This window comes from Thamnophis sirtalis, unplaced genomic scaffold (genome assembly GCF_051295495.1).
Source record: "Thamnophis sirtalis isolate CommonGarterSnake01/CBP01778 unplaced genomic scaffold, rThaSir2_p1.2 scaffold_7, whole genome shotgun sequence".
NCBI classification, from domain to species: Eukaryota; Metazoa; Chordata; class Lepidosauria; order Squamata; family Natricidae; genus Thamnophis; species Thamnophis sirtalis.
Genome location: NW_028261387.1, coordinates 62,000,698 through 62,027,492, shown reverse-complemented (window position 1 = coordinate 62,027,492; position 26,795 = coordinate 62,000,698). Strand labels below are relative to the sequence as shown.

The 26,795-nt window shown below is 40.2% G+C and overlaps 2 protein-coding genes across 3 annotated transcripts in view; one reads left to right on the top strand and one right to left on the bottom strand.

Annotated features, from left to right (window-relative positions):
* The window catches only part of ARL8A (ARF like GTPase 8A), a 65,482-nt gene that overhangs the window by 37,071 nt on the left and 1,616 nt on the right, over window positions 1–26,795 (top strand). Inside the window, exons 6-7 of one of the 2 annotated variants that reach the window (XM_014053891.2) lie at window positions 1,116–1,186; window positions 2,008–3,928. In XM_014053891.2, the coding sequence (XP_013909366.1) occupies window positions 1,116–1,186; window positions 2,008–2,057 (121 nt within the window). In that variant the 3' untranslated portion in view covers window positions 2,058–3,928. Of the gene's footprint in view, window positions 1–1,115; window positions 1,187–2,007; window positions 3,929–26,795 lie in introns of those variants that run through there. The other variant, XM_087720222.1, reaches the window with a different exon arrangement.
* Window positions 11,709–26,508, bottom strand: GPR37L1 (G protein-coupled receptor 37 like 1). Its single transcript, XM_014053890.2, has 2 exons — window positions 25,435–26,508; window positions 11,709–13,003 (listed from the first exon to the last, which is right to left on the bottom strand). The coding sequence occupies exons 1-2, from the start codon at window positions 26,212–26,214 to the stop codon at window positions 12,194–12,196; spliced, it is 1,590 nt and encodes a 529-aa protein (XP_013909365.2). The 5' UTR covers window positions 26,215–26,508; the 3' UTR covers window positions 11,709–12,193.

Here is a 26,795-nt window from a genome sequence, read left to right as displayed (position 1 = left end):
TGCCAGTGTCATTAGTATTTTTGGGCGGAGGTAGCAACCATTTTCCTTTCAGCTCTTCAGAAGAGGCTGAGGTGAGAGAGATAACAAGAGCTAACACGTACTATTTTATTTTGCTATTTGGTGTGCTTTCTGTGAATGATGCCCAAGTCTGCTCATCTAGCAAAGTTACCCATCTGGGTTTGAATGGCATGGATTTTGGAGGCAACTTGATCTCATAGATGCCAACAGATCCCAGCCTTTCTCAAGCTTTGAATATAGGCCGCAATTGTTAACCTCCAGCTTTCACCTTTTCAGCTTCAAACTTAAGAGAGGGTTGACCACTCAGTAGAAGGCAGTCTCATACATTGATCTGCTATTCAAAATCTAGGGATGCTTATTTACAAGAAGAAACTTTCATGTTGCTTACACACTCAAGCTCATAGACTTTTCTGGAATAGCAGAGTTCATGTTAGTCCTAATTGTTGGGTGGACCTTTGTACAGCATATTTTAATCCGATATGGCTGTCAGAGCTAATTTAGGCAATCTGTTCCATATGCATACAGTAATGAAATCATGATTTTTTAAAACCATACCAAAGTGTGCAAATATGAAAACTTTCTCGCTTGTCTGCCTCTGGAACACACTGCCAGTCGGAATTTGTCAATCTTCAACATTTAAGAGCTTTCCTATTACTGTTGTTATCCATTTATTGCACTTTAGCAATGGAAAGTTATTATATTTATTTTTATTAATTCCCCCCCTCATACTTTATCCTGGAAATCAAGTTAAAATGGATTTTATTTTTAAAGGTGTCAGGTTCTTGTAAATGCTTGCATGAAGCCTATGTGAACAATACTTGACCCTTAAATCAGATTGGCTGTGGGATAACATCCCCAAAGTTTTAGGAGATCCAGAGTGAATAGAGACGATAAATGAGGATAGCAGGATCTCATGAGTAGTGAGGTCATCATTCAAAAGGAAATGTACTGATCTCATCCTCTTGTCATTATTTTTGAAGATGCAGGTTGCTGGGACACATTTTATCACTCTTTTTGGCTGGCAATGATCCTTTTATGTGAGTTGTCCTTTTCTTTTCCAAGACCTCTGATCTTTCGTGCTGTTACTTCTCTTTCAGGAACTTGTCTGCCATCCAGGACCGAGAGATCTGTTGCTATTCAATCTCTTGCAAAGAAAAAGACAACATTGGTAAGCTGGAAAAGCAAAGACTGGGAAAGATTAAAAGGTCAGAGTATGTAACAACTCAAAAGTCTTGATGGAGGCTGAATTTGCAGCAAAATCTTAAGAGTTCTTCCAAGGAGACACCCAGTTGCTGGTTTTGCCCATAACGTGGACAGGTTCAGCCAAGTCAGCTGAGCTCTATAGTCAACTTTATTATGTGGGTTCTGTACAGGGCCGTCTCAACAGCATTATGGGCCCTGAGCAAAGCAGTGTACTGGGGCCCCTATGACAACTACTCACAGGAATAAAAATGTAAATGGTCGATAAAATTAAACATATATTTCTTTTATTGGCACATCCAACAAAATCGGGCTTGAAACATTAAAAACACAGGGGTCGTCTCATGATCTTCAGAAAAAAATTTCTATTACTGCATGTTAGTATTAATAAAAAAATGCAGTAAAATGTAATAAATATGTTGCTGTGTGTATATGATACAAGGTGCATTGAAGGGTTAACGTACACAGTTTAGTATGGGGCCCCAGTGCTCGTGGGGCTCATGGACAAGTGCCCACCAGGTCCATGCGTTAAGACAGCACTGGTTCTGTATGCCTTGGGGTTTCCATTCATTTCATAGTTGGAAGAGGGAAGATTTAGGTCCCATCACCCTTTGCCCTTATCAATTCTGGTGGGTTGCAAGACTGAATCAGCCAGCGTTTGATAAAGTTCTGGCTTTTAATTGGGCAGACCTCTGCACATTTTATTTCACCTCCAGGTAAGCAGAAGAAAGTTTAGCATATCTTCCTTTTCTTCTCAATGGTCATAAACTGTTACCTTCTCTTTGACAGATATCACCCTACAGTGGCTTATTCAGCATTCAAAGTCCCGGCGAAGCTGAGAGCTCTTTGTCCAAGTTTTGGATCGGGAAGATGCGATTGTAAAAGCCAGGCGCACCTCCTCCCCCTTTCTCTTTCCCCATCTCCTGCTCTTTCCATCCCTCTTGCCCACCTCTTTTTCCCTAGATGGGTATTTTTAGGGGACACCAGAACCCTCTTCAGCTGAGATTGAACTCCTGTTTTTATTATAAAGAAACTGTCTGCCCCCTCCTCTCTTTTGCTCCTTACTCTGATTTTGGCACTGTTCTGTTGTTGTCAGTGTGTGTACAGTATATATATATATATAAATATATGTATATATATTTTAATTTTTTTAATTTAAGCAATTATACTGTTACTAAATGGGGCCTGTCAGCTGTCAAGGGGGCAGCAGCTAATGGATGGGGTGGGAAAGTAACAAGTGCAGTATTGGGGACGTCACAAGCAGCCACAGAACAAGTGGTATCTTGCTGGGTACGGAGCATAACTTTGGGTGATACTCTCCCTGCAAGATAACTCTCTCCTTCCATCTTTAGCACCTCTTTTCTCCTTCTGTATATGGTATGATTATTTGGGGTGGGGGGGCATCTCCAGGAGAGCGTCCTAGAGCAGTATTTGCATTTAATTGTCTGTGCAAGACTTTAGGGAAGAGCCAATGCAGGGTTGTTTTTTTCTTTGCCATTAAATCCTTAGAACCAATGGCCAGCAGGCAGGAGTGAAGCCCTTTGATCTGAGCTTTAAATCTCATTCACCTTGCACTTGAAGATACAGAACATCATCTCTTGCTGCTGCTGTGTTTCAGAACCATACTTGATATATGCTGGATGCGCTCCCTCTCTTTGAAAACCCGAAAGGCAGCTTTCTTTACAAGGATCAAGATATTTCCCTGAACGGAAGCAGGCAGTGCATGATGTACATCCTGTGACTTATGCAGATGACTTAGAATTCTGGTGTGCTGCCAAAGCGACTAGTTTTGGATCGCCAGCATTCACTGAGTCCATGTTTTAGGATGTCTCGTCCCTCAGACATTTGTGGATTGTTGAGGAACAGAATGACTTCTGCAAAGGTCCCATTCAAAAGCCTTTTGAGCAAGACAGAGCTCATAGAATGGTTCACTCAAAGCACAGACCTGATTTGAATTCTAGAGCAAGGAGGATATGCAGAAGAGGCTGTCTTTGCCCAGAGCTCAGGATGAAGCTGTAAAAAGCCAGGATTCTTTTCTAGGTGTCCTTTAAGCTTAAATCTCCCCCACCCCCCCACTTTTCCTTCCACCAATGCACGGCGAGCTATGGAAACTCTGCTTCTCAAACTCAAGGATGATGTTTAGGATAATAGAGTAGAAGAGGGAATTTCATTCTGTGGGTTTGTATAAGAAACCCCTTGGATTATACCGTGCTTGAGTTTCTGGCAAAGGCCATGATATTCCTCACTAAGGGAGGTCAATTTAGGCTACTGCTTCTATGTCTCCTTTTGAATCACCCTAGGACTTAAAGCAGCTGCAGAGAAGCTCAGGAAGTGAAGCGATGGAAAATATTTAAAGATGCGATAAGCTAATACTGTTTCTTGTAAAGGTAGTTGATGCTGCTGGGTGGCTATATCTCTTTCTGTCCCATGTAAGCTATGGACAGGTGTACAGTCGCAGGGCCCATCCTGCCATGAGCTGCTTCCCTCAAGAGGGGGAGGGTGCTTTCTAATTTCATGTTTTCTTTTCTCCTCATTTTCACAAAGCTGCACAAGGAAGCATTTTACGTTTTTTAATTTAATCAATTGTATAGTGTCATTCCTTTTTTAAAAAATACATTTTTGGCTCATACGTTGACCTTCTCTGGAAAACAAATCTTGTAACAGTACTTTTTTTGGCTCAAAATAACAATAAATTAACAATTTTATGTTGGTGGTGGTTGCACTGTTACCTTTTTTCTTCAGGTGGTTTGTTCATACTTTCTTTTCCATGCTGTATCCGAAGATTTGATTCTTCTGGGGTTTTTCCCCCCTATTGTGGAAGAGCAAAAAACACTCCATTGCCTTGAAAACAGAGACCAAAATAATAAATAAAGGAGTTTGTTCTTGAAATGTTACAAATGTCATTCTAGAAAGGTTAGGAAGGAACCAAGCTAAACCTCTCCCAGTATTATTCTTCTGGTAAAGATGTGAGGCTCTTTGTGGGGTAGTTTCAGTGAGATTTCTGCAACAGCATATTCTTCAGGTCAATCAGACTACAATTCCCATTATTCTCAGCTAACATTCTCACTGACCATTGAAATAGTAGGCTAATAAAGGGAATAAATCTGGTGTTAAGAAACAGATGTTTAGCAGAGACATCAAGAGAATATTTGAGGCAATTAATAAATGGCTTCTTGCTTGATGATGAGACATTGCTATTTGTGTTCCTTCAGACAACAAAGTAGTGTAGCTCCATTTCTAGAATGTAACATAACTTTTCTCTTATACCAAACTGACTAGAACACTCTTAATAAAACTCAATATTTTGACTTTAATTTAAAGGGTATTCTTTCCAATTTCTGATCCATGGTAACTTCAGCATTATTTTAGAATCTGGTTCAGGATTAATTCAAGAAGCTATATTGTATAACTGATTGAATGTCTCTGGAATAAAACCAGGAATGATCTGAGCAAGTGCTAAAACAATCAGCACAACTAAGTCTGGCCAAGTCAGTGATAATTTTTGTGTAAAACAAGAATCTGGAGGGCTCCAGATTATCCATATCTTAGGTCTGTTCTCCCCTCCCCCTTAATGCTTTCCAGTTGTTTGGGATTTCTGTAGATCCTCTGTCAATGTGATTGGCATGTTTCCTCTCGGCCCCTAAGTAAATTTTGATTTGAATTGAGCATGACTAGCTGCTTTGAATTTGGATTAATTCCCCAGTCTAGCATGCTAATAGCCACTGAAAATCCCAGAGTATGATCTGTTTACATTTTTAAGTTAAACGTCTAAGAAATCTCCATATTGGTTTGTGTTGTTGAGGAAACTCCTACAACTTGCAATGGAAACCCTGCTTTCTGTGGTGGATAATGGCATATATATGACTATAAATTCATTCTACATAGTCAGAATTCACTTTTGCCCAACCATGCATTGCAAAATAAAATTTTGGAGTGATCTATCAATTGAGTTATAGGATTGCCAATAGAAACAATTTCCCTTTCCTTGATTATGGAACCTTCTTCTATGCTTGGTCTTGTTACAATCTTCACCTAGCGACTGCTCATGTTTTCCATACTGCTGTATTCTTACCCTTACGAACTGTACAAAATGACGGTACCTCAGATATTTCCCCAGATCTTGTGAACTACAGGAATATGACTGCTTTTTTAAAAACTTTACATCAGCAACTATGCAAATCATTAAACAATTTTTGCCATCTCACCCTTGTATACTAGGAACATTCGAGTTTCTTTTTATTCCAACAGTAACACATCTGAGCAATTGTCTTGGAAATAGCTGTCCTGTGTACTTTGCCTGCTTTGGGGGTGGGGAGGGGACAGGGGCAGTTGAATTGAATGAAATTCACCCTTCCTGATTTCAACTTCTTTGAAATTCTCAACCCTTTCCTTTCTTGCCCTCCCCCAGTTCTGCAATATTCCAGGAAGGCTTGATTGGTCCCCTTTTTTTTCCACCCTCCATTCCCCACCCCCAGTGTTCTGACCAACCAGGAGCTGTGACAACAAGCCTAGCATTGTTCTTGCTTGGCCCTTGCTCAGAGGAAGCCAGCAGGGAAAGCATAATATGAATAGCTGCTCCCATCCATTCCCCTCTTATACTGCTAGATATTCAGGTCACACTAGTGCTTTGGCTGCACACCCTTCAACCATCCTGGTAGGGCTTGGATCAAGAGTCATGAATCAAGACAGCAGCCTCATCTCACCCTGTATCTGTGTCATAATTGTTCAATCTGGCTTCAATCACTTGAGATTCCAGCACATTATCGGCTTCTATGTTGGTAACAATTATATGTTAGCTTACATGTATGTAGTCTCCTGAGTTTTTTTTCTTTCTTAAAACTGGAGGGGCTCATTACCACCATCCCTAATAGTTTTGTTGTTGCTAGAGATGGGAATTACAGTCCAGCATCATCTCTACCACTGAATTACAAAGTGATGCAAATAAAAATGATTGAGTCATTTTTTTCTGATATACTTTTATGTGAAGGCTTCGTGGAGATGAGAAAGGATGTGTCTATGGTTGTATTGATGTTATGGCCAAAATTTGGAGAAGTGCAGATTTATCAAACCATTGCTGTTTCACTGTCTTCTGTGATTTATGTACAGCTGCTGGTGCTGCTTCATCAACTCTAGCCCCATAGACTTTGTTGAAGTGGGTGGAGTCTAAGTGATGTACATAAATAAATTAAATAAACAGCACATTTATGTGAACAATTTCTTCCTTCCCTCCCATTCCTTGTCTTTTGAGTATAAGCCAAAGAAGATAGTGTAATAAATTAATACATTGTGGGACAAGGTTCTAGCAGCTTTTTGAGGATGTGGGAGGCTCACAAGAGGAATATTGGGGAAATCAACCTGAGACTGTAGAGTTAGCTAAGTTGAGAGATGCAAGTGACGGGTTTTTTTGTCCATGTATGGCATCTTGTCATTGTATTCTCACAATTTTTGAAACTTCCAGGCTTTCTTGAAACAGATGTTTACTATGGCTCATCCCAAAAAACTATGCATGGTCTAGACGAGCAACAGGTTTTTCCCTGTTTCTCAGGAGAGGGAGAATCGGGGAATAGAAAGGGAGAAAAGTCTGGTTGGCCGAGAAGAGATGATTCCTCAAGAGACAGAAAGCATGGCTGCCCCAGGCATTCTCCTGTTTGCTAATGGGGGCAGCAGTCCAAACATCACTTTCTTTGTACATAGACAGAGGCTTTGTCTCCATGGCAGCAGGCCCATGAAGGGACTGTGGGTGTCATTCCCTATACAAAGCCCTTACTGATCCCCTTGTAGCAGTTGCAGCCCATCCCTTAGCAACTGCCTCCCTCTCTCCGGGCGTTTTTCCCTTCTGAGGGTGCAATCCAAAGAAAGCAGAATACAGAGAGTTTCAACCCTCAGCAAACTGAGCTGGGAGTCTCTCTTCACAGGGAAATTACGGGGAAGAGCACCCCAAAAGCAAAAAGAGCTGCAGCCAAGCGAACACTCCTGTGAAGATGCTTGTTTTATTCTTCAACTATCCCTGAACAGAGAGAAACCTCTGGGCCAAGCAGGAGTATTGGAGCTTTATGAAACTGAGCCTCTCCCTGCTTGTTTGAAGGAGTTTAGCTATTCTGCAAAAAAACAGCATAGGGATGGCAGCTCCTTTCCTTGGGATGGAATTTGGATAATGATCCCTTTAATGTTGGTCTCATTCACACATCAGAACATATCATACTGTGCTGGTGGTGTAGGTAGATATTTGGCAGTGTTTTGCTTTGTAAATTTATCCTGGTTTAAAGCTTAGTGGTTTTATTATCTATGTTAAACGAACTTGGATGTAAAGTAAGTACCCTGTCAAAAAGTCAGGCTATTAGACCATAACTATTTGAAAAGCTTTCTCCACTGAGTCCTTTAGCACTATAGAAGGAGCTTAAATGCTTACAATTCAAAAAGCACAGTGAATATTAGATTTGTTTTCCCTTTCCACGTTCCTTATGTTGTTGGCAGAAGTATTTCCCATCACTAAGTACTTGACATCTATGAGTAAGAAATATATACAAACAAAACTCATAACAAAACATTCTGAACTAACTCACTCGTCCTAACTGTAACAAATTGCTGTGATTTGTACCACTACTTATGTCTAAAAATGAGGTGAAATTTATCCTTCTAAAAGAGAAATATTCCGTCCAGGCGTAAGCTATAGTTGTAATATTGACACATTAATATTATGGATTAGATTTAGCTGCCTTTATTCCTCTTAAAAACCCATGATGGTGTACCTATTCCTACCTTTTATCCTCAACTCTGTGAACTAGGAGAGATATACTAATGGAGCCTAATTTGCCACATGAGTGAACTGAAACTGAAACAAGTATAGTTTTTGGATGAAAAATGCAGTTTGGGAAAGGTCATATTGTGACCTGTTTAAATGTTACACAAATGCACATAATGGTAGACAGTGATTCCAATCAACTTTGGAATAATTACAAATCCAGTAATACTGGAGCATTCCCAAACTAGCCATGCTTTATTTTAGTGAATTGAAACATGGTTAGTTTATGCTTCAGTATTGTACAGTCACAATATTGTTGACTGGTTAACCCTTGAAAAGCTTGTCTTGCAAAGGCAGCTGCTGATAGTAAGAACATCACTAAAATGCATCCTGGGACAGGTAAGTTCTTCCTCATAGATTTACAAGCAAACTCTGGATAATCACTTCCTGCCTCTAACAAGAGCATTAAATATTACACTATATCCCTGCATAGCTCTTCCAATTCATATTCTGTGCAGAATGTGCACTTTATAGTGTAAAAGCTATGGTAACTATCAGGAATTCTGATGTGAAAGCTTTGCTTTCAGATATTGGATAGGAAGAAACTAATTGTATTTCCTCCTGGACATATGATTGTACCTTTAAGACAGGGTGAAATACATTCATTTTTCAAATATTTGACACTTAATTTCCATCAGCCCCATAATAATGTTTGGATTGATTGGGTATTATGGTTTAGTACTATCTGAAAAGTTCTCTACCTTTAGGAGTGTCAAACTCAAGGCTCAAGGGCTGGATCCAGTCCACAGTGTGCTTAGATCTAGTCTGCGGGGCCACCTGGAAATAGTGAAGGACCGGCCCGTGGTGCTTCTGCCAGCAAAAGCTCCTTTTTCCCTAGCAGAGCACTTGGGTCACAACAGGTGCCCCCGACATGAGTGATGTTGAGCTGGCCACGCCCAACCCACTCCCCCATGGTCAAACATAACCTTGATGCAGCCCTCAATGAAGTCGAGTTGGACACCCCTGGTTTAGAACATCCTTTGCCAACATAGTGGGATTATAGTCGTTGTAATCCAATATATTTGCAGGGAATTGGATTGGAGGGGCTAGATTAATAGAGTACACCAGAAAATTGCTTGACAGAGGCATCTCACATTGCTTAATTCAAGCTTTCTGCTTCTTGGCGTTACTTATACTTCACCTCTTGACTATATTCTGTGACACTTTCATATAAAATCTGTCGATAGGGCCTTGATCTGTGCGCTTAACATAAGCAAGCTTTGCACAACCAAAATTGCTAAGTGTAAAGTTCCATGGAGGCCAATGTGATAAATAAATGGCTGCTTTCTATCTTGTGTGTTTGAAAATGTTCGTATTACACACAGGTCATATTCCCCCAGCTGTTTACTGAAAGTACAAAAAAAAAAAAAAATCAATGAGATTCTCAGTGTCCAAATCCTTTACGTGTGGTGCTGGTGCAATGAGGGAAAAGGCAGAGAGTTTTCACTATTGAACTTAAAGTCTTTAGCTGACTGTCAGTCACCCACAAAAAGCTGTGCAGTACCATATAGTGACAAAAATTTGTCATTCTGGTAAACATTTCATGTGCTACAAGAAATACTATGTATCAGATCTGCAACTGAATGCCAACTAGGCTTTCCAATAGGGTCAATTCTACATTTTTAATGCCACCTGAATATCAGTGTACATGAGAACTGGAAACCATATATCCACTACTACTGATCAATAATCTTCTACTTTGGATATCTGGGCTATTGTTTATCTAATTTATTCATGAAGTTACTTAATGCTCTAAAAGAAGACAGTTAAAATCTGAGAAAATAAATACAAGTAAATACCTGAGATCTACATACAGAGGTTGGGGGCAGGGAGTGTGAAAGCTCTTTATATACAAAGTGCCCCAAATATCATAATTTTGAACATGTGTCTTGAGCCTCTTAAGGACCTCTTGACCTACTACTGGTTTAAAGTGAAATCTTAAACTGGAAGATGATCTGTGCTGTGCTGTTGAAATTGGCTCAATATCGACAGGTCACTTGCAATAGTTGGAATGAAGGTGGAGAGACATAACTGGGCTACATAGTCTAGGAAACAGAAATGAAGCAGAATGATTTACAGGTAGTCCTCTTTTAGTCATCAGCAACTGTTCAAATTTACAATGACACTGAACAAGCGGTAGTTATGGCTGGATCTTGTACTTTTGACCATCCCTGCATGCTGGAGTCTCATGACCTTCCTGTCAGATTCCCACAATAGTGAGTGGAAAAGCTAACAGGAAATAGGAAGTCATGGTGATGTGAGGTCATTGATTAAGGAATGGCACAATCATGGTTTTTCAACTTACAATTGCATTGCTTAACAGAGTTTCCAATCCCAATTACTGTAGTTAAATTAGGACTGCCTGTACCTGTTTCTGCCAATCTAATTATTTCTTCATTGCGATTTGTTCACCGCTAACAGTTTTGCAGCAACCAAAACAACATGCATCTATGTAGACACCACCAGAAAGAGTTACAGAAATCAAATTTACAGGTAGTCTCAACTTACAACCATTTGAAGTTATGATAGCACTGAGAAAATTGAGTTACAACTTGCCCTTGCATTTATGACTGGTGCACCTTCTCCATGTCAGATGATTAAATGGCAACCAACATGTATTTATGACAATTGCAGCACTCCAGAGTCACATGATCAGCAGGGGGCTGATCTCAATGGGGGCTTCCAAAAAGGAAAGTCAGTGGGGAAAACTGGATTTACTTAACAATTGTGTGATTTGCTTAAAAGTATCAGAGGTGGTTTGCTCCCGGTTTAGCCCAGATCAGGCGAACCGGTAGTAGCAGTGGTGGGAGGCTCCGTCCACCCACCTGGACGCTTCTGCATATGCACAGAAGTGTTACACATGCGCATGAGAACCAATAGTAAAAAAAATAGAAACCTACCACTGACAAGTATGGCAGAAAAATGTTATAAAATTAGGCGTAGCTTACTTAATTGCATTGCTTAGTGACAGATGTTCCAGTCCCAACTGTGGTTATAAGTCAGGACTACCTTTATAGTATTGTCACAAAGTGGTGGAAAATCTCCATTACAACAGCAAAGAGCCAGGAGAAAATTGTGGAACAGATAATGTGCATGTTTCAAATGAAAGAACTAAAGCAGAAGAACAAAGCCATGCAGTTCCCAGTGGTACAATCGACCCATCATTTTGAAGGAAAACATCAGCCTGTACTTTAAATTTCTGAGCCTCATTAATAGGAATTGTAGAATGAAATAAAGAAGTTGGTAAACATGAATGCGAAAAGAGACTGTCAAAGATTAAGATATAAAAGAAAAAAAACTGGATGCCCGAAAGAACAGAGAAAATTGCCAAGAAAGCTGCTATTGATGCCACAATGAGTTAATTGCTCTACACTAAAGTACAACATATGAGAGTATGAGTGACCTGAAACCATGGATAGATCAAAATACCCCAAACGGTATAAAACGAATAAAATAAGTGTGAATAAAAAAAACCAGAACCAGTTCCTGTAAACCCCCCACCCCCCTACACACACACACACACACACACACACACACACACCACACAAGATACAGTGAAACCTGGTGGAAAATCCTGATTCCTTGGTTAAAAAAGAATTCTAGTTTATACAGTCTTAACTTTTTTTAATAGAAATACTGACAGAATGATCAATTGTCCAACCACATTTTGAATAAAATGACGGGAACCTTTTTCTACTTAGTCTACTGGTTTATTGAGGCTAGGATAGTGCTGACTTTGTGTACAAGGCTGTCTCTGGGGCAGACATGAAGTAGAGGACAGTACTGGTCCTGCATCAGTGCAGAATAGGTTAGTGTGTACTATGAACTCTTTTAAAACAGGTGATTTCTCCATTCTGGAAAGGGTTGCAAGTGGGCCTTTCCACAGCATCTTTCGCATTCAGAACAGCATCCTTTCTATCTGTGGTAGATCAGGGCAGTCAATGGCACCCTTGATAGCTGTTCAGCAGAGAAGAGATACAGTAGCTATTGGTGATGCCTTGTTTTTAAGTTGTTCTTACAAGACAGTGCTAGAACAAGCAGATGATACACACCAGCTCCCAGCTCCAGTGTCCAGCTATTTCACCAATTAATACTAAAAGAAAATCACAACTTTTGGTCTTGGGAAAAGGTAGCGGAAGAATTGCTGTTGATCTACCACTAGGATGATTGAACTTAGCATGGAGTGCCAATGGACCCTACGGGGGGAGGTGACTCTCTGGTCTTGTCAAAGAAAATATTTGAGGACATCTCGGTTTTGATTTTGCTTTCAGAACCACTATCACTGGAAGTAGTTTCTTGACCACATTCGTCACAGCAACAGCAGCAGCAGTCCATGAAGGCCTGCCCCAGGGGTTTGCAAAGGCATAGTAGAAGCACAGGAGTAACTGAACATTTGAAGAACAGGAAGAACTGGTTGACCAAGCTTAATAGGTCCAAAGTCTGTTTCGTCATGTCAGGAGACAGATAGGCCACAACAATATTACTGACATTTTCAGGGATGGTGCAGAGACCATAGATTACTGTCAGGCCAATCACTGTGCAGTTGAGTTGGCTCTCACACTGCCCATGCTTATTGCCACGGCATTCGGTCTTCTCTGTGCTGCTGATCCTTCTGGTGACCAGCTGGCAGCTGACGGTAAAGAGGATCGGCAGGCAGAAGTAGCATCCAAAATACCACCACATTCTAGCATTCTGATAAGTGAGAACCAGAGAGTAAATGGACTCGGGCAGCTCCTGAAAAGGTTTCATTGTGCAGTAGTCAGACACTACACCAGAGACTGGTGAGGTATCCTGTGCCAGCTGCCAAAGAAGGAGCTCTGGGATTGAAAGGGTCATGGAACCCACCCAAATGACAGCCAGCTTGGCAATGATGGAGTGGCAGTGTTCAATCGGGCGGAGCTTGGCTTGAGGGCTGGTAGCCGCATGGAATCTGTCAATGCCCAAGGCACAGAGGCTGAAGGTGGTGATTCCCAGAGAGGTCACCTAGGAGCATAACAAAGAGAAGTGGTTGAACTGAGATGGCCAAAGAGAGAAATGAAACATTTGCCTCTCCCTTAACTTTCAAGTTAAGGGAGGAAATACATACTTTTTTTCAATTTTGTGCAAAAGGATTTCAAAGAAAAAATAAACACTGTCTCTAGCATAGAAAATTTATTTACTATGTAGAACAATGCGGATTCCAAATTATGCCAAAATAAAATGGGATGCACAAAACAGGAAAAGTCATTCCAGTCCCCAGCACTTTTTAAATGTTTCAAGAGCAACTATACAAGTTTGTGCAATAATTCTCCAGAATACAGATAGCAGCATGGGAAATGACAAATACCCCCAAATCAGGAGTGGGATTCAGCCGGTTCAGCCTGATTCAGGCAAACTGGATGCTAATTTTACATCTGGTTCACCTGAACCGATAGTTGAAAGGACTGGCTGACTCCTCCTGCCCTGCGCCTCCCCTCCCAGGAGTCTCCCTGCAACCTGTTTTGGATACTAGGTAAGTGCAGGGCCCACGGGGAGGCTCTGGGAGGGCGAAAAGCCTTCCGGAAATGCAGAAATGGGCCCGTTTCCAGCCTCTGGAAGGCCTCCGAAGCTCGGGGGAGGCTGTTTTCACCCTCCTGAAAGTTCGAGGAAAGCCTCCAGAGCCTGGGGAGGATGAAAATGCCCCCTCCCACTGTGGTGCAGGAGGCTGAATAAGCATGCCCACCATGGCCACACTCAACTGGTCAGAAAACCGGTTGCTAAAACTTTTCAATCCCACTCCTGCCCCGAATGAAAAGATGCATATTTAAATATTAGTGTCTGTTATGAGAATAATGATCCCATTTAGTTCTGTAACCTGAACAGAATAAGTCACATTTGGGGGATCAACTCTACTAAGGAATGTGTGTGACTTTCTCATATATCAGCTTTTATTCTTGAGCATTTCTATGTAGAGTTGATGCTGAAATTGTATCATATGCCATGTTTCCCAAAACATTTCCCTACATTTTTTTTAGTAACTACAAACATCAATATGGTAGCTGCAGCTTAATAAAGATTGTTTTGTACAATTTTAAAACAAGCATATTGACTTTCTTTTACCAGGAGGATATGAAAAAAAGTGTCTAACTCTCTGTTTATTATCTTTCCTTAGCCAGTTTTTTACAATGTATGAGGACACTTTGGATCATTGTTTAACAAAATCAAATGTATGGACATTGATATGTGGTTGATTTTCTAATTCTTTATTTGTTATTAAATGATTAAATATTCATCTAAGTAATAATCTTGCTTCCCTGCTCCATTTATTCCAATTGGTTTTCCTCTTTAATATTTCCATCCTTTTTGGATTCCTTGTATTCAAACTGAGCAGAAGGAGACTTAGAACCTTGGTGGACCTTCAAATAATTAGCAGTAGATCATGAAAGTTACTAACTGCTAATGATAAAACAATGTTAACAGCAGAAAGCCCATTCTCTACCTCAATTAGAGTCCTAAAATCAAGGGTGGGCTTATTAGAAAAGAGAAGCATGTGAGAATTTCACTGTGCTAACAGGGACCATTTTGGGAGCTGGTACATTTTCAGATTGCTTTATACTCATTTCAGTTTCTACATCCCATAACTCCTGTTTTGCAGCTGCCTTCATTTGGTTCATATGAAAATAGATCTTGCAGGCTTAAAAACAGTTTTGGCACTGTCAGCACTGTTTGCACTTCTATTTTAATTCTAACCAACAAATGCAGAAGGGTGCCACTTCTTATTTCTTTGCAAACTTTCAATTTTAAAAACTATAATGTGAATATGTAACTAATTTCCGCTGACTATGACATCACTCTTTGTCTCTCTTCAGTATCCCTGGCTCAGCAGGTGCCAGCACATGGCTCAGAAGCTAAGCAATTTCAATCCTGGTTCGTTCTTGGATGGGAAACCATTTGTCAAAAGAAGGTTTTTTTAAAAATCCCAGGAGAAAACAACTTCATAGATATATCCATGTGGTTGTTAGGAGTTGAACTGACTCAAAGACACTGTCCCTAAATAATTACAGGATAAATACTATGTTACTGTACAGTGACACAAAAATCAAGAGGCTTTACTAACAAATGTAATTAAAAAGGAGTAATATTCTCATTCTCTCTTTCTCTCTCCCCTGCTCTTTCCCCAAAAATTATACATTTAGTGGAATATAGTTGAATACACTGTACAAGGACAAAGTCAAATTGAAAATGCCCCCTTAAACTGTTGGCCACCTGTGTAAATATTGTAGAAAATGTATATGGAAGTGAAAGAATCGTGGCATGACAAAACCGCGGTCCACTAAAGTGTGCCCGATTAAATCGCGTCGCTGACGACGTCAGCAGCGCGACAACAACGACCGCAGAGAAAAAAGGGCGCTTTAAAAAGCGCTTTTAAAGCAAGCCGATTCATGTAAAGGTAAGGGTTAGGGTTAGGGTTAGGTTAAGGGTTAGGGTTAGGTTTGGGGTTACGTTAAGCGTTAGGTTTAGGGTTAGGTTAAGGGTTAGCGTTAGGTTTAGGTTTACGCGTTAATTTTAGCTTTACCGCTCACAGCGTGCTTTTTTCGTCGCGCTGTGATGACGTCAGGTACGTGGTTTCGTCGAGCGCGCTTTAGTCGACTGCGGTTTTGTGGTGGAACCGAAAGAATAGATTACAATTTTTCCCTTATAGTTCGCATGATATTCTCTACCATTAAAAAAAATCATTCTATCAAAATGGATGTGTTTTCTAAAAGCTTTTTATCTCCCATCCCTTTATTCTCTTCCTTGTATATCATGCTTCCCTGATCTACATGCTTCTTTTTTTACAGAGGGCAATTAAGGAGGAAAAACCAATGGGAGAAACACCTTAGAAGATCAGGAGAGGTTCTTAGGTCATTACTTAGTACTCCTTAAGCAACCTTTGGTCCTTTCCCAAAAATTCACTGAGTCAAAATGCATTTACTTTTTGAGCATCAAATGAGTTAAGTGAGTTTGTTGATGTCCCAAAGTAGCTTTTGTTAATTTCCGCTGCATTCAGAATCCCAGGAAAACATCCTTCTCTGCCAAAAGGGAAGATGGCAAAGCGTGGAGGAGAAAAGGCCAAACACTGGGTGGGTTGGACAGACAATGTGGAACATGAATAAATATCAGCCGGGGGGTGTGGAGAAGGGCTTGCCTCCTTGCACAACACTCTCCATTACAAATGCTGTGCTTTCCTTCGGTTCAGGAAATACTACGCCTCATTTGGACAGTTGTTCATAGACTGCTGAAGAGCTCTGGGCCCTAATTGCAGGCACCCGCTCACTTCTCAGAGGAAAAAGGGACATTCATTTAACACCGGAAACTTTGGAAACTAAGCAAAGAGGCTTACTTTCTTTATTCTTCCTCCCCCTCCCCCACTTTCCCTGTCTCATGTTCTTTGAACTACGGCCAAACCAGCACAAAACAGAGTCATTCCAGGGTACAATCTCATGGCGTTTATTAAAGTATGCGCTTTCAATGGATGCTTAAAAAAATATTCGTATCTATGAGCATCATATTGATCAATGCTAAAGAAAGATGGAGAGCTTGTTTGAAAAGCCAACCCGAATAAAGAATTTGAAGTTCCAAGCAGTTACACTATGTGATTTGAAGGACTTCGTAGATTATTGCAGAGGTTGCTTGGCTGCTTCTGCTGGATAGTACAACGATGTCTGAATGAATATCCAGTTAGGTTGTACCATCAGCTGTTTCTAAAATATAAGTTAAGAGATTTCAAAATGTCTATGGAGATTCTCGGTCATGCAAGTCATGGTTGTCCCAAAGATGCTTTTTCAAGATTCCCTACCATCCAGTCAGAGCCAAAGAAGCTTCTTGGATGAGAAGCGAGACGTCTTCAAAGAAAAACCAGAAATAGATTAACAGATTAACAGAGTTGGAAGGGACCTCATAGGTCATCTAGTCCAACCCTCCACTCAAGCAGGAGACCCTACACCATTTCTGACAAATGGTAGTCCAATCTCTTCTTGAAAGTCTCAAGTGATGGAGCTCCTACAACTTCCGAAGGCAACTTCTGTTCCATTAGTTGATTGTTCTCACTGTCAGAAAGTTCCTCCTTATTTCTAGGTTGAATCTCTCCTTGGTCAGTTTCCATCGATTATTCCTTGTTTGGGCTTCAGGTGCTTTGGAAAATAGCTTGATCCCCTCCTCTCTGTGGCAGCCCCTCAAATATTGGAACACTGCTATCATGTCTCCCCTGGTCATTCTCTCCACTAGACTAGCTATGCCAAGTTCCTGTAACCATTCTTCAGGTTTTATTCTCCAGTCCCCCAATCATCCTGATTGCTCTCCTCTGCACTTTTTCTAGAGTTTCAACATCTTTTTTATAGTGTGGCGACCAAAACTGGATGCATGTTTGAGAAAGTCCAGTTGCCTCTTGAAAAAGCAACTTTGGGAAAGATTTCAAGATGGGTACCTATGTTAGCATAATACAGCAAATAGGAATAGATTCAAAATGAATACATTCATTAAGGTGCAAATTGTCATTTGAAACTTGAATTCTGCTGTTTTACTATAATACTATGATCAACTATAACACTTTGTGTGTGTGTGTGTGTATCTGCCTTGAGGAAAATATGTCTTCCGGTGAATGCCTGGACTAATCCCTACAGGTTTTTTTGACAAGGTTTTCCAGAGGTGGTTTGCCATTGTCAACTTAGGCACACTAAAAAAAAAAAAAGCAGAACAAGTCTGTGTTGGTTGAAATTAAGAGGCATCTGGAGTAAAATTCGGGTAAGAAAACCTTTGTGGAGAAAATACAAAGCTGTGTAAGATTCAGAGAATCAGTCTATAATGGAACTGCAAATTTGCAGCAGGGTTCCTGATGTGGCAGACAGCAGAGAGGGTTGGCAGCTGCAACAAAATCTAGTTTCATTTAAAATAACTCCTTTAAATAGATGCTATCCAGATCTCTTACAGTAGATCTCTACATTTTATCACATTTTACAGAATATTCCTATTGGGTTTCTTTTATGAAGTATAATACAAACCTACAATCTTTCCATCTGCAACCTGAACAAGTCCCTGAGGAAAAAAGAAATGCAGCATGTAGTAATTGCTGCTTTGGTAGGAAACTTTTTATACAACTGTGCTTAGAATCACAGCCATAAAGTTATTAGCATAACAGGAAAATATTAGACTCTCTATTGCAGTTTTTGAATTAACAATTCAACTATCAATATTGTAGGAGCAGCAGTGCAAATATAGCTCTGTGTCGATGACATCAGGAGAATTGGGGTAATATTCCTATGCAGGTCTGCACATTTTTATATTTAATTAACCAAGGACAAAGGAAACAGTTGTTCCTATATGACCTAAATGTTTACTGTGACTTCACTGATATGGATAGAATTATCTAGTGTTAATTTTAGATAATATTTTGTTATGAAGCTATCAACTTTTAGGATATAATCTATTAGTTATTCTGAGATAAATAAAACAGGTGGAAAAATAAAGACAAATATTCAGTGAGATGAGGGGAAGCCAGTAGTGTTTATTTAAGAACTGTGGTGGCGCAGTGATTAGAATGCAGTATTGCAAGTTAACTCTGCACTCCGTTGCCAAGAGTTCGATTCTCATTGACTCAAGGTTGACTCAGCCTTCCATACTGCCAAGGTGAGTAAAATGAGGACCCAGATTGTTGGGGGCAATATGCTGATTCTGTAAACCACTTAGAGAGGGTTGTAAAGCACTTTGAAGTGGTATTTAAGTCTAAGTGCTATTGATATTGCTAAGGCAATTTTCTGTGAATTTTATGAACCTATGAATCCCAAGGCAGCTCGTAGTTTGAAGGAAGTACAGTATGACAAAATGCAACTCTGGTTTTGCCATTTTTCCACTGCAAATTATCCCTTTCAAGACACCTTTGCTATTTTCTGATATGGATATCTGCATGTCTCTTAAATGTAAAACCAAACACAATGATACAGAACAGTTTTTGCAAAAGAGAAGCTATTGGTTCATATGTGGAATTTACATGCAGAATTGCAGATGTCCTATTCCCCTAGAAGATAAAAACTTGCCAAAATAAACAAATAACCAATACATCAGTGACTGTCAGAATATGGTAGTTTAAATAAAATAATGCTCTTCAACCTTTCATAGGAACAAGATCAAATACCTTAATGCCCTATCTAAAAGGAAAATCATCTGAATGAATAAATATGAAGATGGCCAGTGCTTAATGCTAGTAGCTCTATTACATCTGGAGTGCAAAACCCCTTAAGATCAACTAGATGGCAGCAAAGCATTAGGTTATTCCCTTCTCTTTCCCACCATCTACTGTCATCTACTTTTTTGCAGCCTAGATCTTGTAACTCCAATTTAACTTTCAACCTGATAGAAGGACAGAAAACTGCATAGAAAACCTAAATCTGCCTAGATTTTTCACAGTTAGCATGGTTTCTGGCAGTGATAGGATGTGTTGATTACAAGAATAAGTACTTTACCTATGATTGTGTGTTCTTATTTTGCAATGGGCTTTTGATGTGTCCAACTATTAGTGCCTTTGTCATATTACATCAAAGACTCATTGTCTTCCCTGCCTCCTTCATGTATGCTGTTGTCCCCTTAGTCAAGCTCTGAATCATTCACAGATGTCCATCGCCTGCTTGGCTCTCATATCTTCCTGCACTGAGCAGGGAAGCTATAGAAATTATGTTGAAATATTGTAGTTTCTAAGGGCGGGCTGTTCATCATATTTGATAGAAAATAACTTGTATGCAAAGGATCATCTGTATGTTCAAATCAGATATATACCATTACAGCCTATTTTCAGTCTAAACAAACTTTATTTTCAGTATGTCCAATCCTATCTCATCCCAGCTTCTTTCTTCCAATTGCTTTTTTGAAGACAGAAGGAACCTGGTCTTTTGAAATTATATCTAAGGTATTATAGAAACACAAATTCACACCCCACTGTTTCTTGCTCTGTAAATGTTTCAGTTTTGCACATTAATAGGATGGCACTATGTTATAGTATCTTTTAAAGAATGCACAGTTCAAAATTCATTAAGAAGATTCAACAGAAAATGAGTAGAATGAAACAAATATATAAATAATAATGAAAGGAGTAGATAATTGTTTCAATTAATTTATTTTATTTTATTAAATATGTATGCTGCTTTTTGATTTGTCCAAGATAGCTTACATAATATTTAAAAAATTTTTTTAAAAACCATTTAAAATAGTCATTAAAAATTAACAATACCTATTTTTATATAGCACACTTAGCCAGATTAGTTAAAGCCTCCCATCCAGCATTCTAAACTTGGTTTCGGTTAGTTAATTTTGGTTTGGGGGTTTTAAACTATTGGCTAGCTGAGAATTCAATGTATAAGTCAGAAAACATACTATATCAATAATCAGGTTAAAAACAATGTGTGAATCCAATGCATGTCCTTGAACACAATTGTACTGTAATTACAGTATGACATAGGACAGCGATGGCGAACCTTTTTTGACTCGCGTGACATAAGTGGGCAGAGCGCAGGAGGGTTGTGTGTGGGCATGCCACACCCATAATGCAATGCACGACCTCCCTCCAGTGCGCATGCAGGCACTCCCCCCCCCATTTTTTGCATGCTTTTTTCACCCTCCCCAGGCTCCAGAGGCTTTATAGGAGCCTGGGGAGGGCAAAAACAGCCTCCCCGCCCCCCCCTCCCCCTGGAGGCCCTCCAGAGGCTTCAGGGACCTCCAGGAGGCTTCACTGAAGCCTCCGGAGCAGTCAAAACGACCCTCCGAGCAAACCGGAAGTGACTTCCTGTTTGCTCGGAGGGTCGTTTTAAGCGCTCCGAAGCTTTCAGGGAGCTTCAGGAGGCTTCCCTGAAGCCTTCGGAGCGCTCAAAATGACCCTCCAAGCAAACCGGAATTCCGTTCCCAAACTCCCGATTTGCCCATAAGGCCGTTTTTTTGAATGAAGCTTTTGGAGGGCCTCCGGGAGGAGGGCGGGGAAGGCTCTTTTCGCCCACCCCAGGCTCCTATAAAGCCTCTGGAGCCTGGAGAGGGCGAAAAATGGCTTTAAAAGGGTGAACTCAGCTGGCCAGTGCATGCATGTGCGCTGGCCTGCTGACAGGGCAGAGCCTGGCATGCCCTGACAAATGGCTCCACATGCCACCTGTCCCAGGCATAGGACCTAGTGTTGCTGTGTTCACAGAAAATGCCAACCCATGATTAACTTTGAGTAAACCATGATGGATAGATTTTTCTCCATGACAATCTGTTAGATGGAATGGTTAAATACCGTGACACGACAAAACCACACTCGACTAAAGCGCGCCCGATTAAACCGCGTCGCTGACGTCATCAACAGGGCGACAACAGCGAGCGCGGAGAAAGAAGGGCGCTTTAAATAGCGCTTTGAAAGCAAGCTGATTCAAGTTAAGGTTAGGGTTAGGTTTAGGGTTAGGTTAAGGGTTAGGATTAGGTTTAGGGTTAGCTTAAGGGTTAGGTTTAGGGTTAGGTTTAGGGTTAGGTTTAGGATTAGGTTTAGGGGGGTTAGGTTTAGGTTTAGGGGTTAATTTTAGGTTTAGCGTTTACAGCGTGCTTCTGTCTCCGCACTGTTGTCCCCCTGTGATGACATCAGCTATGCGGTTTCATCGAGCACCCTTTAGTCGAACGCGGTTTTGTGGTGGAACCGTTAAATACTACTAAATAAGCAGCCCACTTCTATCTTCTCTTGTCCCACATCCACTACACAATATTTTATTTCCTGTCTAATAGAGTATAAGAGATTGAACCTACTCTCTATTTCCCTAGAGGACGGAACCATATTAATTATTTAAAGCTGTAGGATGTAGATTTAGGCCAGGTATCAGGAGGAATTTTCTGACTCTACACTATGCAGTAAACCAGTGGAACAGACTGTCACTGGTGTATTCTCCTTTGTGTGATGACAGAATATGGATAGTGGTGATCTCTCAGTGATGCTCTACTCTAATGGATCTATGACACTGAGCTAGATGATTTGTGAGATCCCTTCCAATTTTGTAATTGTTTATGTCAGGCCCAAGACATCTTTCCATATAGCCTAAACTAAATCAATATTTCCAAGTAAAGGTCACAATCTGATCAAAGGCTTGAGGATAAGTGTGATGGTAGCACAGACCCTGTAAATTAGTTGCAGGCTCTGAAAAGTATGAAAAGTATATTAATGATTGTAAAAAATTGCTATCTGAATACTTTGTTCTGAATACGAATAAGGGTACATTCATGGAATTTGTAGGGGATGCAAGTAAAGCGTATATGAGAGGAGTACTGATGAATATAAACAAAATACATAGACATAAACAAGGGCAAAAACGAAAAGAATTGGAAGAGGAAATTAAAAGAAAAATTTGAAATGTATCCAAATTGTGTTATAGAGGGAAGGAGGTGTTTCAACAGGAGATTTAAAAGGCATTCCGGGAATTTTTTTTTTACAGAATTGTACAAAGGGGACAAAATTAAGGGTTTAGATATAGACAGATACTTAGATAAAGAGATAATACCCCTAGTTAGAGAAGAGTACAGGCAAAAGTTGAACCAACAAATAACCTCTGGGGAAATCCAGCAGGTAATCAAACAACTAAGATTAGGAATAATGTAAACTGCTTAAAGTTTGTGTAACGGCAAGAAGCTGAGTTCAACGCAGAGATTTTACTGACTTTTTTTTCTTTTTTCTTTTTTTAAAATTTCCTTGGTTTTAATATATTTTAGACTGTGTTTGATAAAAAGCTATACCGTGTACGGGCTCTGGGAAGTCGGGGGGGGGGGAAGGGAGGTGGGGTCCTAGGGGGGAGGGGGGAGGGGGGAAATGTAGTATGTGTTAGATTTTAAAGTAACATGATTGCACTTGTATACTGTTGCTTTTTTAATTCTAGTGTAAAAATAGGAAGCTGAATATATTGATAGATAGTAGAAATACACCGAAGGGAGGAGCAGAGGGAAAGAAGAAAGAGGGGTAGAGAGGGTGGGAGAGAAGACCGGAGGGAGGGTGAGATGGAAGGGAGGGAGTGTATTGGGAGAGAGGAGTGATAGAGGGGGAGGGGAAGTAGGGTAGAGGGGAATGTTGGAGGGGAGAAAGGAAAGTTGGAGGGGGGTGAAAGAAAGGGTGTATGGAGGGTTGAAGTGGTATATTGGGTTTGTATTTTGGGGAGTATTATTGACAAGGATGGCTGTGTTAATTGCTCAATGTTATATGGCCCCAGTTATGCACAGTATATATGTGACTGTATGAAATGAAAATGAAAATAAAACATAAAAAACATAAACAAACAAACAAATAAATAAATAAATAAATTAGTTGCAGGCCCAACCATTTCAGCAGGTTTTTATTGGTGCTGATTTCTGCCTAGGTTTTACTTCAGTGATGCTCATTTTTGGTGTGGCAGCCAGCTGATACCATAGAAATGTAAGTCCATTGGAAGACTGGCTAATAAATTTAAATAATAAATAAATACAAATAGCATCTAATGGCAAGATTGTGGAAGGCTGAATTCCATCCTTGCAATCCTTTTCTAAAAGATATGGTGAGATTTGAATTTATGAAAGTGAGGCAGTTGCAATCATATCTAGTTAATTGTGTTTTTGTAAATCCCTAGTTCAGGAAAGTGAGGAAGAAGCAAGAGGAGAGAACGTGTGCCTGATACCTTTTAAATAAAATAAAATGCACTCATTTTAAAGTATGCATTTTGGTTGCAGGATAATCTAACCTTGCCCTAAGATGCTCCTTTGTTTAAGAACACTGAAGCTGTTCTGAGAGTATTTTGGATATTATTATCCAACAATCCTATGGCACAGTTGAAAGGAAATTAAAATGGCCTTTATCCTGCCCTTATTAACAAAGACTCACTGGTAATTTCAGCCAAATAGATTTTCCATGGAAACTTCACATCATTCAAAACACAGCTCCCATTTTCGTCTCCTTTTCAATTTAGGAGAAGCCCAACTCCTAGGGAATTCATGAGGGAAGACAGACATGTAACCTTCATGAGTTGCAAAGCTGAAGTTTTACACTACAGCAGGTTTTGTACAGATTTATGATCAGTTGCAAAGGTCACTTTGTTCAATGTTTCTTTCTCTCAGCCTGTCTTTATGAGATTAAGTTCAAGACTATGATATATACCCCAAACTCTCTCTCACTGGATATTGCTGGATGTAACTAGGGATGCTGATAGCTGTAGTTCAGCAATATTCAGAGACCCATAAATTCTTCACCCTGGTTATGCCTTCCAAATATTTGTCATTTACCTTGATTAAGGTAGTTAGTAATTCTTTATTAATTTAAACAGTCTCTGGGATTTAATTTTTTTTTAGAATAACAACTATTGTTGTGTCCTTGGAAGAAATTCAGCATTTTCAGGCAATGATTCAATGATAGCTAAGCCTTTACTTGCTATCATTTTCTACTATTAAAAGTAAAATTCCCTGGTTCAGGGAGAATAATTTAAGAAAGGCCATCCTTTCACAGTTAAATTGTCTTCTTCAACCAATTACAAATGATAATCTTTTACTTTTAGAAAAAAAGCTTGACTTGTTTCCTTCTTCATCCTGGGATCCTGTCCATCTCATGCCTGTGGTGAGCAGGTATAATCTGAAATGCACAGTATCCACTGGGCAAAAATTCCTCTTAGCCTGGCATTTTCTTTCAGAATTCTCAGGCTAGAATTACAGAAGAATCTTTACTCGGTGTAATTAAATGTGCATGATCTCTAAGGACTGATGGTTTGAGTCTAGGTCTTGAAATGTCAGGCTACAGGAGGCCTATATCTGCTAATTATAGATTCAGCACAAGCATTAGATGCACTTACTCTTTTTAATTAAGATTTTCTTTCTTGAGGTAATTTTAAAGCCCCACTTTTATCTTCTTGATGTGAGAAATACCTAGTTCTCATTTATTAATGCAGCATCCCCTAACCTGTTGTTCTCTCTACATTAGTCCTAGCTATATGGAAGATACCAAGTTACTGGTCAGTCTATTAATAGTTAGAACATTAATATTAATGGTTGAATCATTAATATTAATTATTGATGATTGCATAAAAATTTGCACATGATTATCTCCTGGAAATATAAGGCATAGCTTCCACTTTGTATCTCTGGGGTGAACACAGAAACATTCTTCTCATCAAATAATTGGCATTGAAATAAGGATAACTGTGCTTGCTTCAATTTTTCCCAAAGGCATTTTTGTTATCCCCTTTGAAAGAGAGATGTTGTTTTCTATAACTCTTCAATCAATCACTCCTTAAACTTGATGTTAGGAAAGCTCATCTTATTGGGTATTAGTAAGGCCAAATGACATGGGATTAAGTCCAATTCAAAACATAAAGCTGGCTAAGTACAAATAACATTATCCCTCTCTTCCTTAACTGAAAACACAAAGTTATTAATGATACATACTAGAGGTTAGCAGAGGAAACTCTTACCTCCATGAAGGGCACAAGGCGACAGGAGAAGTTTCCCAGCAGTCTCTTCTTGGTAATTTCATTGAAGATGACCACAGGTAGGCAGAAGAAGAGGATAAGGAAATCCCAGAAAGCAAGACTGGCCAAAATGGAATTCCAGGCACTTTTCATATAGTAGTTATGCCAGACAATGCACATGACCGAGAGGTTCCCAACGATGCCCACAGCAAAGACAATGAGGGACAGGAACATGACAGCATAAGCGCTATAAGAGCTTTCTGTCACTGGATAGAGAGGGTTCTGTATCTGAAAACGCTTTCCTAGTGCCACAGTTCTATTAACCTGGGCCTCTCTATTACCGTAGACCGCGGGGCTCTGTTGGTGGGGCTCAAATGGACCTGTGCTGGTTGGTGCTGGAGGCTCCGTTGGCTGTAATGTGGCTGGGCTCGCAGGCCGAGGAAATTCTACTTTGACTCCTGGAACATACTGTTGAACTGACTTGGCATCACTGTCTTTTGTTCCTCTACGTGTTCTTCTCCACCTCAGCTGTTCCTCTGAGAACTGTTGCTCTTCATGGTTGGCAGTTGGTCCTAAGTCTCTCATCCTGCCCAGTTCTCCAAGAAGCTCCATCAGGACGCCTTGGGAGTTGACGTGTCTTTGTAAGTGATCTTCTCCAGCCTTTGCCTCCATTCTGGAGGGTGCATAGTTTCCTTCTATATACGGGACAGCTTCTTCTTTCATCAGGGTTTCCAGTGGCTGCAGAAAACTAAGCAAAAGCATACCTGTCCAAGGGAAAGACATCTTTCTTTCTGCAAAACAGAGGTAAAGAGAGGAGAGACGCAGAGAAAGCAATTCACCAAATCAACAGAGATGTCACTGCCCTCAGTGAAAAAAAAGGGGAAAAAAGTTTCTTCACTTTGACTGGTGGTCTTAAAAGAGGGCTGGGGGTATAGAAGAGAGTAAACGAGGAGATTGGAGTTTCAGTCCAGCTTGAGCGACGACAGAGAGACACTTTGGTCTGCTTTGCCAGCTCACTGCTGCTGTTTATTCCCTCAGATCTCTGGGCAGAATTAAAAAAGAAGGGAAAAAAATCAGTAATTCATTTCAATCCCCTTTTGTTGGCCCATAGGCCCCCTGGTGGCCAAGCTACAATGCCTACCAGCTCCTGTGAAAGGATCAAAAGCCTCACAGGCCTTGAGCGTCACAGGGAAAGAACGGTGGAAAGAAACCACCTGCTTTAGCCCTAGACCTTTGTGCAGGCAATTCTAGTTATTTTTGTTTTGTATATTTGCTTTTGCGGTAAAGAGGGCATATTTCAGAAATAATCAGCAGCCTCTCACTGATATATTTCCCTTTGGCCAAACTCTAGGGAAATCCACATG